Source organism: Myxine glutinosa, chromosome 13 (assembly GCF_964187855.1).
Source record: "Myxine glutinosa chromosome 13, kmMyxGlut1.1, whole genome shotgun sequence".
NCBI lineage: Eukaryota > Metazoa > Chordata > Myxini > Myxiniformes > Myxinidae > Myxine > Myxine glutinosa.
Window position 1 is genome coordinate 56,940,878 of NC_136273.1, and position 16,539 is coordinate 56,957,416.

At 45.2% G+C, this 16,539-nt stretch overlaps 1 protein-coding gene across 7 annotated transcripts in view; it reads right to left on the reverse strand.

The window, feature by feature from the left end:
• HSD17B8 (hydroxysteroid 17-beta dehydrogenase 8) overlaps positions 1 to 16,539 on the reverse strand; it is a 50,523-nt gene that overhangs the window by 10,277 nt on the left and 23,707 nt on the right. For all 7 annotated transcript variants that reach the window (XM_078767534.1, XM_078767530.1, XM_078767532.1 and 4 more), the window contains exons 3-8: positions 10,344 to 10,546; positions 10,136 to 10,252; positions 7,838 to 7,933; positions 7,323 to 7,408; positions 7,096 to 7,180; positions 6,234 to 6,276 (exon numbers count right to left, since the gene is read on the reverse strand). In XM_078767534.1, coding sequence (XP_078623660.1) covers positions 6,234 to 6,276; positions 7,096 to 7,180; positions 7,323 to 7,408; positions 7,838 to 7,933; positions 10,136 to 10,252; positions 10,344 to 10,546 — 630 coding nt within the window. The remainder of the gene's footprint in view (positions 1 to 6,233; positions 6,277 to 7,095; positions 7,181 to 7,322; positions 7,409 to 7,837; positions 7,934 to 10,135; positions 10,253 to 10,343; positions 10,547 to 16,539) is intronic.

Sequence of the window (16,539 nt, forward strand, 5' to 3'; positions counted from 1 at the left end):
CACCAATGCACCCATCCACAATACCATTCTGCATCCGCACCACAAATGCCAATATCCAACCACAATTTACCTATACCTTCTAACTATTCTTTAAACTACCCTCCCCGGGTACTCGTGAAAAGGGGTCCACTCTTCCCCCATCCACACCTTCGCACCATGCACACCACTCCGTACCACTTACTCCAACTCTCTCCACACCACTCATTCTCCGCTCCATATATTCCACACACCTGTACTTGCACACCTGTGCTCTCATACTTGGTGCCGCCTGCACCCTTCTCTCCCCCAAGCGCATTCGCGCTGATCCACAACACTCACTACTCATACACTGCTCCACACACCTGTCCAGTTCTCACACAGCATCATCTCATCTAACTACTCCCCTCTGAAACTTGCGCTTCTCCGTCTTCCCTTACACTCAGCGCTCCCACGTCATTATCAAACACTAAGCTACTACGTCCCCACTACAGGTACCAGTCACTAACTAACCTTAACGTTACCTAATGTCAATCTCTAGATCCCTAACAATATAACCAAGCCCTCCCTGGCTCGGTTGTCATAGCCACCCCATAAACTATTGCGCATTTGCCCCCACCTCATGGGAAGGGTGGCAGGGATGCCACCCTTACCCACCGTCATACGGCGCGAGTGGGACCTTGTGGGACCACCTCGTATGTGAGTCGCTGCCTGCCTGCCGGACCCCGTGCGTCGCCCCTTGCGGGGTCAGGGCGGGGCCGAACCGGCCGGGCCCCCACAGTACATTACCCCCAAGGGGCTCCCGTGCCTCCCCTGTCACTCTAAAAACTACCCCTGTTGGTGTCGATGCATGGGTCACACTTCCGCAACCCGCTACCCATTCCATACCACCACAACCTTGCTCACTCACACCTCGCACCTCTCCCATCACCGGACCCTCTCGCTCGCACCCTCGTTCCATACCCTCCGGACCAGCCATACACCTCACTCTTGGCCTCTCACGAACATCCGGGTCTATCTCGACCCCCAAGGTTATTAAATCACCTGGCGCATCATACGCACGACCATATTGGTCACCACTTACACCGGGTCCTCTTTCTCTTCGCTTCTCCTCCATCACCTGCGAATCCCTCATCGGTTAATGAGCACATCATCACGATCCGAACACAGACTTTGGACCAATTCTTTTACTGCCTCCTTTATCTCTTTCTTATCCTCTCTCCGTCGCTTCTTAATTTCGCTCACCCCTTCTTCCACTTCTTCTAATTTCTGCTTCACCTCCTTCATCTCCTCGTGCGCCCCCTTAAGTTCTTCCTCTAACTCCACCTTATTTTTTTCTATGTGCTCCCGCACCTCCCGCTCTTTAACCTCCATCACCTCTACCACCTTGTTCATTTTCCTCGTCAGGTCCTCATGTACCGTCTGACACTCTTTTTTAATTACCCCTACGTCCTTTTTCATCTCCTTCTGTGTCGATTTTAAACCCTCTATTACCGCTGTGTTCTTCTTTACCTGGTCCCCCAACTCCTTTTGTCCCACTGTCAGTTGTTCTACTCCCAGCGTCAACTCCTCTATACCACCTTGCAATTTTACAGTCCCCTTTCTCACCTCCTTCTCCATGCGCTCCTTACAGTGCCTCACCTCCTCGTGCACTCCTCCGACCTCCTCACTCACACCTCTTCTGATCTCCTCTCCCATCACTTGCATCTCCTGCCCAGATGCCACCCTCATCTGCTCCATTTCCTCCCTGTGAGCATCCAATTTAGTTTCTACCCCCATTCTGACCCCCTCTATCTGCTGCCCCATTTTTTAAACTTCCCTTTCCGCTTGGTTCCTCATGTCCCTCAATTTGCCTTCCATACTGTTTTCTAACCCCTCTAACCCCTTCTTCATCCCTTCCATTTGATTCTCTTGAGCGGCCATTCTGTTTTCTACCCCCGTTAACCCCCCCTGTATTTCCCCTAATCTATTGTCTAATTTCCCAAATTTCTTGTCTAACCCCTCACCGGTACCCCTCACTTCGTCCCTCATTACCCACAATTGCTCACCCTGAGCATCCATCCGGTTCCCCATTACCCCCATTTGGCCTTCCAATCGCTCACCCTGAGCATCCATCCCTTTGAAATTATCGTCTGTTTTTACCATAAAGGCCATCAGCTGTTTCATAAACAGGTTCCAATTCATTGGCATCTCGGGTTCGGCTACCGCGACCATGGGCGCGGCTAAATTTGGTGCCGCAACAACCCTGTGCGCGAGGACGCCATCTTGTGCGCCCGAAACCTCGTGCGCGAGGATGCCATTTTGCGAACCTGCCGCCCTCACTGCTTCGCTCTCCTCTTGTCCCTCAATTTGGTCCTGGATCGACCCTGCCTCACTCTCCTCTACCGGAACCCAGCCGTCTTGATCTGCCATAGCGCGACTTTCAAAATTCGGGTTTTCCTTTAAAAACAAAACAATTTCCAACTGCTTGTAATTTTGAGCGCGTTAAGCGCGCTTCGGGCCTCGTATCTCACTCCTCGACACCAATTGTTATGGATCGCGGATTAGATGTTATTTACCGAGCGGTGGTATTGCCGCGACCTAACAGTTCCCCCGATTCTTCCCCAACTCACCCGATTCCACCCGAACGTTGGCCAAATCGCGCTACGCTAAATCAATGATTGGAAAGGACACAACGACTGGGATAAATGAAACGATGCAAGGGGTACAGTTCTCAAGACCTCCGGAGGAGGGTATAATTAGTGGTGGAGAAAAGGGGTAGATTACAAGGTAGTGAGGTAAAGACACAGAAGAGATAGGCACTTAAATACAATCTTATCTTATCCCAGACAGACCACACACAAACGGGACAAGGCTGACTTACACAGGGATTGATGGCAGGAAGGGACAGGTAGTCGATAGCACAAGGTGCACCTTGGCTCGGGGGCAGGATGAAGCACGGTCCAAGAGATGCAGGGAGGTCTCACTGCGCTCGGAAGGGACGTCTCTCTTGCTTCAAGCTCAGCGCGCATCTGACGTCACCTCCCTCTTCCTGCGCATGCTCAGCGGGGAGTGACACGCCCTCGGCTGGTTGGCTCCGCCCCAGATGGGACCGGTCCGCCGCTTCCATTGGGTGCGGGGGTTACCGGGCTCCGCCCTTGACGAGGAGCTGACAGGGAGCTCCTATTTGGTAACCCCGTCGAGCACATGTTCGATGGCGGCTCACTGGGAAGGCCTCATGCCCTCCCAACACCCCCTACCAACCAAGCCGGAGTGAGGACGCGCACTCCCTGTGCACGCCGCCGCCGTTGCTGTTGTTGTTGTTGTTGTTGCTGAACCGTGAGGAAGAGCTGCGGGGAGGTATTGGGAGGTCCTAAACTTCCTAACGGTGCCATACAATCACATTCTGGTGCAACGAAGGGTCAGAATTAATGGAAACGAGTCCTTAACTGACATAGACTAAGAATAACTAGCAAGATGTCCTATAGTTGTCTTACATGAGATGCGGTGAACCTGGGCACGACATTTAATGGGGGAAATAGGGGGAGGTCGGGTCTACAGAGTGTTGTTTACAGAAAATGGGACTAGGGAATGGGGGATTGGGGATAGTTGGGAAGTATTGAGGAAATAGGGGAATATTTACAAGCGGATATGGATAGATGCAAATCCCATATCCGCAACAATATCTTTCGAGATGTGACGGAGGGTGGTTTTCACTTCACCAACAAAACATATCACCTTGTGAGTGGTAATAAACACAGCATAAAGGGAATGTTCCATCTCCAGGAAAGAAAGCATTGTCACGTGACAAATCGATTAAGGAAAGTTTCCCCTGATGTTTAAATAGACAGGACTAGAAAATTAGGGGACGACATTAGTATTAGTAGAAAAAGTAGGTTAAGTGGAATAATAACAACTGGCCGAAACCCGTGGAACATCCACGGAAGGGAGGATGTGGTGTATGGATAGAGTGTACCATTATGGATGGCATAGGGGATTTGCTTGTCCGAGTAAGAGTTAGGAAGAAAGATGAGAATGAAGAGTGCGTATATGAACAACGATCGCCGACACCGGCACAAATGCATGCTCTGGATTGTCCACTCAGTGGACGGCTTGCTTTTGCCTTCGCTTGTCCAATCAGCGGACGGCTTGCTTCGCCTTCGCCCAGCAGACGCCAATACGATGGCGTCGTAAGATGGTGTCGTATCGGCAGTTAATCGGATGCTTTTGGGCCCCAACGTCGGCTAATTCAGATTTTTTGAGTATGGCTGTACGTGATAAACAAAGAGTGCGGTTCATAGATCGTAAATCCATTAGTGCCGTGGGCATCGGGTCACTGGGTGCGGCGTAAAAGGGATAACAAAGTCGAGTCCTTACGCTATTATTATATAGATGTTTAATGTATACAAATGCAACAATAATCACAATAAAAATTGTAGAATTCCTAATGTTAGCACATATCGATATTGTTTAGCAAATCCACACTATAATTTATTATAATGACAAAACAACCCCTCAGTAAATGGCGGAACGCGCGGCGGAACGTTGTGGCTTTTAAAATCAGAGTACATGTCCGAGGATGAAACAAAACTACTCCAGCAGTGATGAAAAGCTAAACACAGCTCGACTAAACACAGCTAAACACAGCTCGACTAAACACAGCTAAACACAGCTCGACTAAACACAGCTAAACACAGCTCGACTAAACACAGCTAAACACAACTCGACTAGAACGGCATTCGGCAGAGAGCATATCTCCACCAGGTGAACAGTTTATGTTTTGTTTGATCGAACACTGATAGGTCGCATCTGGCTCCGACTTGAACCAAAATAGAATCGCAAATTGTTCGTGTCACTTAGCCAACTCATCGACAAAGTTTTGTTATCAGTTATAATCTGTCCATTACTTTTTGAGATATCGTGCTATATATCGTTTTTGCCCTATCACTCAATGGTGAAGAATCTATTTTAAATTCTCAGATCCAGATCCGGATTCGGATTTGGATCTCCGCCAAAATTGAATCAGTTCTTCCTTGTCAGATACACATCCTGTCCACTAGGTTTCGGCCAAATCCATCCACAACTTTTTGAGATATTTTGTTCACAGGCAAACAGACAAACAGCAAACGAGTGAAAACATAAACTCCCAAAAGGGTTGAAATTTACCCGAAATTAACTTTTTTCATTACACAAGCAGCAGAATCAGAAACGGTCTTCGGTCTGTCGAGCTCATCTGGGGTATGTTCAGTTACCAATCAGCTTGCTATTGCTTGCCAAGCCAGCCATTCCTTACCAACGGTTTGTTGAAACGCCTGCATGAGCGGTGAGCACGCCACAATAAACATTTTGTTCTTCCACGAGCCTCGTCTATTTATACAAAAACAAATGAAAAAACAAGAAAGACGCCGTGCCGAGCACGGTACTTGAAAAATCCCCCCCCAATCCGCCTCCGCTCCCCCCAAAAAAAGTTGCCATGGAGACATCAAATTGTCCATTTCATCAAGATTAAAATTGATAATGATAATCATTGAATCATAGAAAATTGACATAATCGAATTGACAATCAGATGAAAATTGATGATTTTAGAAATTTGATCTTGAGTTGACCTTTGACCTTTTGACCTCGAAAATAGTTGTTTTTTTCCCAATTCAGTGACTCAATATGCAAATGTTGTTCAACTTTCAAGCCAATCGGATGAAAAATGATGATTTTAGAAATTCGACCTCAAGGTGACCTTTGACCTCAAAATTAATGGGCTTCTCAGTTGAGACTACCTCTACAACTTATTAAAGTTTCATGACGATCGGTTTAGAATCGCGATCTGTAGGCGAGTGACAAACAAACAGACAGAAAAACAGAGACAGAATAAGAAAGTCAACCGACCAACATATTTGAAGAAAACATCTTCGATTTTGCAAGTAACAAAAATTTGGTAATGAACACACCAATGATCAGCTAGTCAGCTAGTCCTATTCCTAGATGTACCTACTCTTAGTGTTTCCCTTATTAACTCAGTATTACATTTGATGGAGTATATGTATTAATGCATTTTCATGTATTTGTGTTTTTGGGGGAAGTTTTGGATCCAAATATTTTTTGTGCCCAGGGCCCCAAAAATGTTAATCCGCCTCTGATCTGGGCCCACCTTATTCTACAAGACCTTCCACGAGTGTCAAGGCAATTATATATACAGTACATCTGTTGGTGTTATAAGCGTCCCAGACCTACTTTATACCATCGTTATAACAAAGCATTGACATGTATTGACCCACAATACCTTCGGGGTAGCCCATCCTGCCCATTGGGATCATGGAGATAATCTGGAGACATGTGGGTTCAATCATAAGAACATAGTTTGTATCAATCGACTGAATACTGTCATGTAAAGCAAATTACCAAAGTAAAGAAGTAAAATCCATTAAATATGTCTGTCTCTTGCAACAAGTCACAGAAGAAGAAGAAGAAGAAGAAGTGTTTTTCACACTTGGAATATGTACACCAATGAAAAGTTTCTTTAAATTAATAAATCTGATCCTTCTTTTAAACATACTTTGATCAACAATTAGAAAATGTCGATTACTACCATTTGTTACAATAAATTTTTAAAAACTTTTTCAATGCACAGGTAACTACTATCTGCTCCTACAATGATTCGAACCACACCTGGATCAGTTACCTGTACAGTTACAATTCAAGTAGAATGATGACCTGAACTCATTTACCATGGCATTTACCACATGAGATGCATCTTGAGCTTCAATCATAATTGCAAGTGACCCCAAAGCATGTTTTGGCTCTGATTGTAATTGAGTATGAGGTTGTCTACATAATATGCAAGCAAAAGTGGCAGAATTTGTTACCTCTCCCCTCCAACTCTCAAACCGACACTCCTTACCACTTTCTTCCCAATGCATTACCTTTCCCACACCTTTTCCTTTTCCCCACCTGCACAACTCAACTCTCCTCCATTTTATTTTCCTGTATCCCCCTCCATTTATTTTCTCGAGATCCTTCCCCTCTTTGTACAATGGCTGTAGATGTCCTTCATCCTCACCTACCTGTCAGAAGATTACGAACAACATTTTCACATCCATTGTAATTTTCTACCCTCCATCATCATGTACTCAACGTGCACATACCTTGTCCACAACCTTGGGTGGCATTTTCGATGTCATTGACGTTGCAATGAAACCGGGCAAGACAGCGTTGCAGCGGATTCCATGCCTGAGTGGGGCAAGCACACAAGGCACGTTGGCAGGACTACGCAGAATCCAAAATACTGGGTGAGATGCATCTCCTTGATTTAGTAATGGCCAACAATGGTTAACTTAGAGCGTTAAAGAAATCAAGATTTGATCAATCTCACCGTGCGAGCTCTTTTGCTGTGGTCATTGTGAGCCCAAGGACCCCTGCCTTGGATGCAGCATAGTTTGCTTGTCCAATATTTCCTGTCTGTGCAGAATACATATAGGATACACATATGCTTCCATTGAATGTGGTTTATGAGTAATTTATGGGGCATCGTTCTGCCACTGCTACAGTGTTACCCATAGATCAAGCAAGAATTTGAAATTTGGTCAGGGTACGTGTATACAATGGCCCACTATTTACTAAAGGTACCATATCTTTAATGTCCACAGCTTAAGGTTTCCTCGGAAGAACAACGTACTCGGTGCAAGGCTCTCTCCGTGAATCACCAGGGTGATAGTTTACACTTGTTGGACCGGGAATCCAATCCAGACTAGACAGCCCAAAGGTGAGTATGCTACCTCCGAGCTATCCTGAAAGCTCATTTTTTATGGTGAAAACAATATATTGAGATGTTCAATAAATTATATAAATCCATCACCTTTCATTGTGCACAGACCACACATTTCTCACCTTTCCCACAATGCTACTCAGGTTGATGATGGACCCATTGGAAGCTCCGCTGGACACCAAAGCCTTGGCTACGGCCTGGCTTATCAGGAACGTCCCCTGTGGTAGTAGGACACGCTTTCAGTCCCGAACAAAACTAGAGTTTTAATAGAACACGATACCCCACGCAGTGTTCAAGTGCATATAGGAGGTCCTTGTCGTTCACATGGGTTACATTCTTTAAAATCCCTGTGAACAGTAAATCTGTAAACTTAGGAAGTAATGGGAAAATAGGGTTCGTGACTTCAACTTTCAAATGTGTCCAAACTGTACCCAAATTAACCTGTTTGTGCATTGTTTTTGTGCTATTTATTAGCGCTGAGGAAGCGCCTCTAGCGAATGACTTCCAGCCAGTGTAACGCGAATTCCTGTCACAGGAATTCTGAGATCATATAAGTGTGACGTGGCAGTTCCTGATTGGTTCGTGTTGGGGAACCCCTTCTCGCTGCCGACGTGACGTAAATTCGCGCACGCGCACTGGTGAAGCGCGAGATTCGGCCCAAGGTTCTTATTATTATTATTATTATTTTTGTATACAAGATCGAGGCTCGAAATTCCATGCCCGAACCTCAGCGCAATCCAAGAGGATTCACTTGTTCTCATGAATAAAAGGGTTATGAAGAACATAAAATAAAGTGTTATTTTCCTGTATTAAGAACATAATCTTGAGGTAAGATAATGAAACTTAGCTTTAATAATAATGATGATAAACATGATAAAATAATGCGATGGCGATGTTGATGATGGCGACGATAAAGGCGAGTTGATGGAGATTATGGCGATGATGATGTTGGAGGGGTTGAAGGGTTAAAGATCGTTTAAAAAAAAATCTGGAAGTTTAGCGCCACTGGTTAACACTATCCAGGTTAACACTGTGTTCTGTGTAATAATAATAAATTCCTTTGTTTTCGGCTATTATTGCCCTGCGTGATTTTTATCCTTGGCTCCTCCGAAGAGGAAAACTTTTGCGAGTGGTAAACCAAGTACAGAAAAGTCGAGAAAAGTACTTTCTTTGACTCAGAAAGTGGAGGATTGGATACGCTTGGTTAAGTGAGAGTCAATTCGTTTATTTTATTTATTCGCTGGTTTAGGAGCTGCAGAACGATTTATAAAAGAAACACATCGACAAATTTTACACAGGAAGACAATTTACGAAATTATGGTAATAGGGGAGGAATGGTGGGGACTTTGAGACTGGCAGGTTTGGCTAGAGGTACACACACTCGTAAGATGTCTAACCTGGGTTTGAATCCCAACCCAGCTATAAACTGTCAACCCGGTGTTTCACAGGCAGGGTGACTCATCAATGTGTGTGCCGTCCCTAGGTTAACGTTAAACTGTGCATTACATCTGCCGACATTAGCTGGTGGACATTTAATACCCCACAGTGTCCTTTGTGATGGGTGGTGTACCCTGGTTCAGGGCAAGGAAAAACAAATCCAGCCCAAAACAACCCCCCCCCCCCCCCCCCATAGGGGTGTGGGGGTAGGTCATGGTCATCAGGTCATGGACATCAAAAACAAAATTTCCACACCCTCTTTCCCCCACAAGGAAAGTCTCTCTTTATATGGGTTTGTAGGTCTGAAAATCAAGAAACCGACCTCAAACTAGAACGGCACTCGGTAGAGTGCATACCTCCACCAGGCTGAGCAGTTTTTACATTTTGTATCTCAGTGATCTGGATCCGGACCGGAACAAAATGGAATTGCTTGTTCTTGTCATCTAACCAACTCATCCACCAAGTTTTGTCATAATCAGTCCACAACGTTTTGAAATATCATGCTATATATCGTTTTTGTCCCTATCACTCAATGATGAACATTCACTTTAATAATTTAAAAATTCTCGTGTCCAGATCCGTATCTTCACCAACATCGAATCGATTTGTCGTTGTCACACTCACAACTTGTCCATCAAGTTTCGTCCGAATTTGTCCATAACTTTTTGAGATATCCTCTTCACAGATAGATACACATACAGACAAACAGACAGGGGTGAAAACATAGTCTCCACCCACCTTTGGTGGCAGAGATAAATAAGGAGATAAGGCCATTTGGCCCATCATTGCCATGGTGCATTCTGGGGTTAATTTTTGCTATGGCTTTAACCATCAATCTCCTTGATGGTTTACTAAATTCTAAATAACCCGATCTTGATTGGGTGACCAGGTTGTACATTATATGGACCAGGGAGGGTTAAGCTTCTTAGGTGAATGAGTGGATGGCACAAGAAGTCAGAAGGTGTATCGTTCGTATCTCAAACCTTCAGATTGACATGCAGAACCTTGTCGAATTCCGCTTCTTCCAACTTGATGAGAAATGCATCAGAGGTGATGCCAGCAGAGTTCACAGCAATGCAAGGTGGTCTGAAAAACTTGCTCTGCAATGCATGCACACATATAGGTAGGTACACTGGTTCGCCCTCTGCCTTGAGAAGGTGAGAACCGAGTACATAGATGAATGAGGGTCACCTGCACTTTGTTTAGCAGCGAGGTGACACCTTGAATGTTGGACACGTCGGCAGCATGCGCAGAGTGCTGTTGTTCAGAAAAGGTCGTGGGCAGCAGAGACAGTGTTTCTGTAGCTGATTCTGGGCAAATGTCAGCCACGAATACACTTGCACCTTCGCGGGCGAAGCGCAGGCACACCGCTCGCCCTATTCCACCACCTCCACCTGCAGGAAGAGATAAATAAGCTGAAAGGTCTTCACAAGCGAGTGTGCAGGTTGGAACTATGGTAAATTGCTATTGTCCTATTTAAGGACTGTCAGATACATTTACGAGCTACAGACAAGGGCTACAGACAGCACAAACCTTCAATGGCACAAAAAAAACATTGAGGTTATTCATTCCAAGGTGGATGCATTTATTTAGGAGGAAGAAAAGAAAAACCAGATAGAATCCCAAAATGCAAAACCCATCCAGGTCCGCTTTGTGCAGTACTTGGAAATAAATCTGACCAAAACAACAGCGAGAAAACATATTGCTATGGCCATTGGCCACGTGACCGGTCCGGGAATATCCGAATAATGTGAGCTGTCAACCAGCCACAGCCGCCAGCCATGTTGGTCATCCCAAACTAGGGTTCCAGGTCTCAAATCCCGATAACTCTTCAAAGGGCACAAAGCTCACCAAGGGTTACTTGGTCAGATGTGTAACCAAGCAGCTGGTTATGATGCACCGTACGTTAGTTTTGCTAAGCGCTGGTCACTTTTACGCAATTATGCAACTTAAGGGTGTAGATCGTAAAAAAAACTCAACCACTTGTACAGCAAGAATGGAGGCCCGGCAGGACGAAGAGTACTTGGATTGTTGTGAAAATGCATTCAGCCTGCGATTTCTTCCACAGAAATCTGCTGTCTCTTATGCACTGGGCATCCTCCATCATGCAAAGTCCTTCCTTGGCACACCTGAGCTCATATCTACATTCAACACTATCATCTCACACCTTGCTCAGTTTGACGTCGTGGAAACCAAGGCTTTCAATCAATGGAATCTCTCGCTACGAAACTGAGTCTATGGGCCGATCATATCGCCATCACCAACAGGTCGGTGGTCTCTCTGTCTTCCTACGCCTCATATCTGGTCTGCCCTCTCCATGCTTTGTCCACACCTGGTATCTACAGGATGCACGTGGTCGACCAGTTTATGGTCTATGGTCTCCCTCCACCTCCTCCAGGTGGTCTAGGCCTATGGAAGAGCAGCTAGGACACAGAACAGACACACCATAACAAAGGGAGCAGCAGGATAAATGGGAAATGCCAACAGCAGGGCAGAGGGAGAAAGTAGATAGAGACATACAAACAGGGGGTGCAGGAAACAATGAGGGTTAGGGGAGAAAGCAATGGGTGGACAAGATGGATACATTGGCAAAATTTTGAGAGGGGTAGGTGTGGTTTAGTGGGTGTAGAAAACATCATGGTGATGACTTGACATGGTGATGAACAGCTGTCTTGAGGACACGGGGAGAAGAATGAGATTGAAGAGAGTGTGGAAAGTGGTTCCACAGGCGGGAAAAGAGAGGAATAAATTAGTGGAGGTGAGCAGTGGTTCTGGATTTAGGTAGCTTCTCTAGGTGGGGGTTACTGGTGGACCGCGGGCATCCTGAAGGTACTTGGAAGGGACAGAGTATGGAGAGGGCAGAGGCTGCAAGACCAAAAATGAGGCGGAAGAAGAAAGAGAGACCACCGACCTGTCGGCAACGGCAAAGTGATAGGCCCATAGACTCTGCTTCATCGCGAGACATTCCGATGATCTTGAAAGCCTTGGTTTCCACGATGTCAAGCGGAGCAAAACATGAGGCAAGGAAGACAGCTCAGAGGTGCGAGCAGTACTCCTTCGAGCTACGGATAAAATCCTTGTAGGTGGATAGAAGCTCAGGAGTACCAAGGAAGGAGTTTGCACGACGGAGGATGTCCAGACGGCATCTGGCTTTGAGGGCCAACCCTGAAATGTGGCTTGCCCAAGTGAGATCATGGCTGAGAGTGAGGCCCAAGAGTTTGATCGACTGAAGCCAATGAAGTGTTTTTTTTTTGTTGTTTTTTTGTATACAATATCGAGGCTCGTGAAAGAGCTAGCATTAATCACACAAAAAGTCAAACCGACACATAAAACACAAAATAAGGGGAGCGGTAGACAAGATGGGGAGAGAGGGGGAAGGACACAAACAACATTTGAGAGCAGGGACATCGAGAGAAATGTGGGAGGGGGAGGGCTTGGGGGGAGGTGGGAGAGGTACAAAACATATGAACACTGCAAGGACTTCCAGGAAAGAAGTTGGAATTGCAAAAAAAAATGTATCTGGGGTGAATTAGCAGGGGTAGAAAAGATCAAGGTTTTGGATGGGGATAGATAAGAGATGGTGGTGAACAGCTGTTTTAAAGACCTGGAGGGAGGAGTGGGATTGAAGGGAGTGGGGGAGTTTGTTCCAGAGGCGGGATAAAAGGGGAATGAAAGAGTGAAGGTGAGCAGAGAGTCTAGATTTTGGCAGTTTAACCATAAGAGGGTTGCTGGCAGATCTTGTGCGACCTGTAGGAATATTTGGGGGACAGAGCACAGAGAGAGCTGGGGGAGCAAGGCCGGAGAGGAGTCGGTAGAAGACAGAAAGACCACCAACCTGCCTGCGGTGAGTGATTGAAAGGCCCTCGGAGTTAGCTTCATCGCGGGAGATTCCAATGATTCTGAACGGTTTGGTTTCAACAGCGTGAAGCCGAGCTAGGTGTGAGGCAGGAGCACCAGCCCAGAGGGGGGAACAGTATTCCATTGAGCTGCGGATGAAAGCCTTGTATGTGGTGAGGAGCTCAGGTGTGCCAAGGAAGGACTTCGCATGACGGAGGATGCCCAGTCGGCGACTGGCTTTGGAGGCCAGCTTGGAAATGTGGTTTTCCCAAGAAAGATCATGGCAGATAGTGAGACCCAAAAGCTTGAGCGACAGCACTTCTTGGAGAAGATTGTTGAGAAAGTCGATGGGAGGGTTTTCCAGTCGGTCTTTTCGGAGAGACATTGTAAGATTGTGCGATTTGTCAGGATTGAAAGACAAGTTCCACTTGTTTGACCAGTCTGTGATTTTGTCCAGGTCTGCAGAGAGTGAGGAGGCTGCAGACTGCCGATCTGAGGGATGAGGAATGGAGCGGCAGATAGTGGAGTCATCAGCAAAGAGATAGAGAGGATTTTCCAGAGAGTCAGAGAGATCATTGATGAAGACCAGAAATAGCACAGGGCCCAGAACACTACCTTGGGGAACTCCAGCCAGAACAGGAAGGGGAGATGAGAGAAATCCATTCAGGGCCACACGTTGCCTTCGACCAGAGAGGAAGTCCGCAAGCCATGAGTGGAGATTTCCATGGATACCATAGGTGTTGAAGCTAATACAGACTTCCTCAATGCAGATTCATCACACCTGCACATTCTCACGGCTTGAGCTGCAACCCTGTGTGCATTTTGTAAAGACATGTAAACATAGGATAAGAACATTAAAAACATACAGCCAGAGGTTTTAATAGTGGAGGCCAAAACAGTAGGGTAGGGAAAACAAACATGTCACTGTATACATACGCAACACATGTGTATTGCACAAATAGTACGTCACACTTATCTAAACAAATGTGAAGAAATAACTATAGTTCTACTAAACAGTTTTATTAAACCCCATAGATCATTCCTATAACAATATATACGAGTATATATGTACATTTCATTCATTGTTGTTCTCCATATTCTCATAATATAGGTTTGGTGAAGATTTGATGCCAAAAGCTCTATTGGTAAAAAGGTTTTGGCCTGGACAGACACTGAAGCTCAATGGTAATAAATAAAGAAACACAAAAGTGATCATAATAAAATGGAGCGTCTTGAGCTTGGCGTGCTATCGATATGTACAATTATTATGTGAGAGTGGAGGATGAGTGATGTGAGAGTGGATGGGTTAGTGGAGAGTGGAGGCGTGAGGTAAGAGGGGAGGGGACAGAGGAGGCAGGAGGGAGAGTGGAGGAAGGAGGGGAGAGGAGGGTGTAAGAGTAGAGACTAGAGGGGACAATCCCACACTGAACTTTGTCAACAGTAAACATTACCCTGTGGCAATCTTTGTCAACAAACACGAAAAGTTCCCTCCCTCCAGAACACAGACATACCCACTGGACTGCCATTCATTGCGGAGGAACCTAATCATAAGTTTGTGTGCAGCCATTGGCTGTAAGGTGAAAGGGAAGGACCAGTGAGGGGAGAGAGGAGGTGGAGGGAGGATGATGGGGAAGAAGAGTGGCAGGACGGAGAGTGGAGGGAGGGAGGAGGGGAAAGAGAATGGGGGAGAATGTGTTCAGTCATGTGTAGTTCCTATTAACAATTTTCCTATTCAAACATTATTTAAGGCTATCAAAAAAAGAAGTTACAAGGGAAGCCCTGAACACTTATGATCGTTTTCCATACCGAGAAATAAACACTTTACAGAGAGGAGGGCCTCCAGGTAATTGGCTTTCCCCCTAGGAACCATATTCCCAGGACTCGTCTCCAAGGCGAAAAAAAATCATGGTCACGCACTTAACACGCTGCTACTGGACTAATAAGGGCTATCTATACTTACGATGACTTTGTCCTTTCAAATTTTGACCCAATTTTTACGTCACCTGGAACGGAGTTCAGAGGAGCTTATGCGATGGCGCGTCATCCGTCAGTCTGTCCGTCCATCCGTAAACACTTACAACTTCTTCTCCGAAACCGCTGATTGGATTGTGGCCAAATTTGGCACAAATTATATTTGTTGTAGGCTATGAGCCAGACCCCCCAAATTTGACCGGTCGGTACCATACAGATGGAGTAAGGCTCATTGTGATTTTTAGCAAGATATATGTCCCTAGATATGAAAAAAAAGTGATAGCAGTGTATAACTCTCGGCCATCTCTGTGTTATCACCCGAAATATTATTATACGCCTGCTTCACTTCGCCAAAAAATGTGATATTTGCTAAAATTGGAATAAATATGTTTTTAAGGACCACAGAGTGCCGAGATCGAGATCGAGATCGTATTTGTTCGAGAGATCATGATAAACCTAGAGTGTGGAGCAAGTTTGCATGCATTGTGAAATATAATGTAGCTGATGTTACAAACCTACTTTAGGATACTAGCTAATACCAAAAATTACACTGAGATACCAAAAGTAGTAGACGAATAAACCTAAAATGTTCAAAAGCTATGTTTCGTTCCAAAATATCAAAATTAGGGGGTATGGTTGAACATGTTTTGAACTTTGCCAAAATATGTGCCCCAAACAACCACCATATTACCAAGTAATGATATATTCCAATGCAGTGGTTCCTTGCGAATATTTTGAGGGGTCAAATGTTACTCTGGGAGTTTTCATTTTTGAAATATTGACAAAAATGTACAATGTGAATTCTGAACTCGAAGCGATTTCGACCACTTTTTCACTAAATTTAACATATTTTTTGTCATTATATCAATATTTTGATAAATAACCCCCACAAATGTTCTATATTTCTATTACTATATTAGTTGGCATCCAGTATGCAAATTATTGGCACTCTGTGGTCCTTAAAAACATATTTATTCCAATTTTAGCAAATATCACATTTTTTGGCGAAGCGAAGCGGGCGTATAATAATATTTCGGGTGATAACACAGAGATGGCCGAGAGTTATACACTGCTATCACTTTTTTTTCATATCTAGGGACATATATCTTGCTAAAAATCACAATGAGCCTTACTCCATCTGTATGGTACCGACCAACCCCCTTGGCTCATAGCCTATTGTGCTGTGATTAAAGTTTGGTCACGGCATTGAAACGTTCTGGGTGTAAGGGGGTTTACTGGGGGTCAAAGTGGGTCCAGATTTGACCCACAAAATAGGAATTGCTTTTTCCTCTGAAACTACACACAATATTTCAATGAAACTTGATCACATCCTTCATGAACTGTGATGTACCAAAGTTTGTTCACAGCACCAGGAAAATCGAAGTCTTAGGGGGTTTATGGGGGGTCAAAGTGGGTCCAGGTTTGACCCCCCAAAATAGGTATTTGCTTTCTTCTCTGAAACTACACATACAATTCCGATGAAACTTCACCACATCCTTCATCACCCGTGATGTACCTAAGTTTGTTCACGGCATTAGAAAAATTGGTGTCTGAGGAGGTATACGGGGTTGGGGATCAG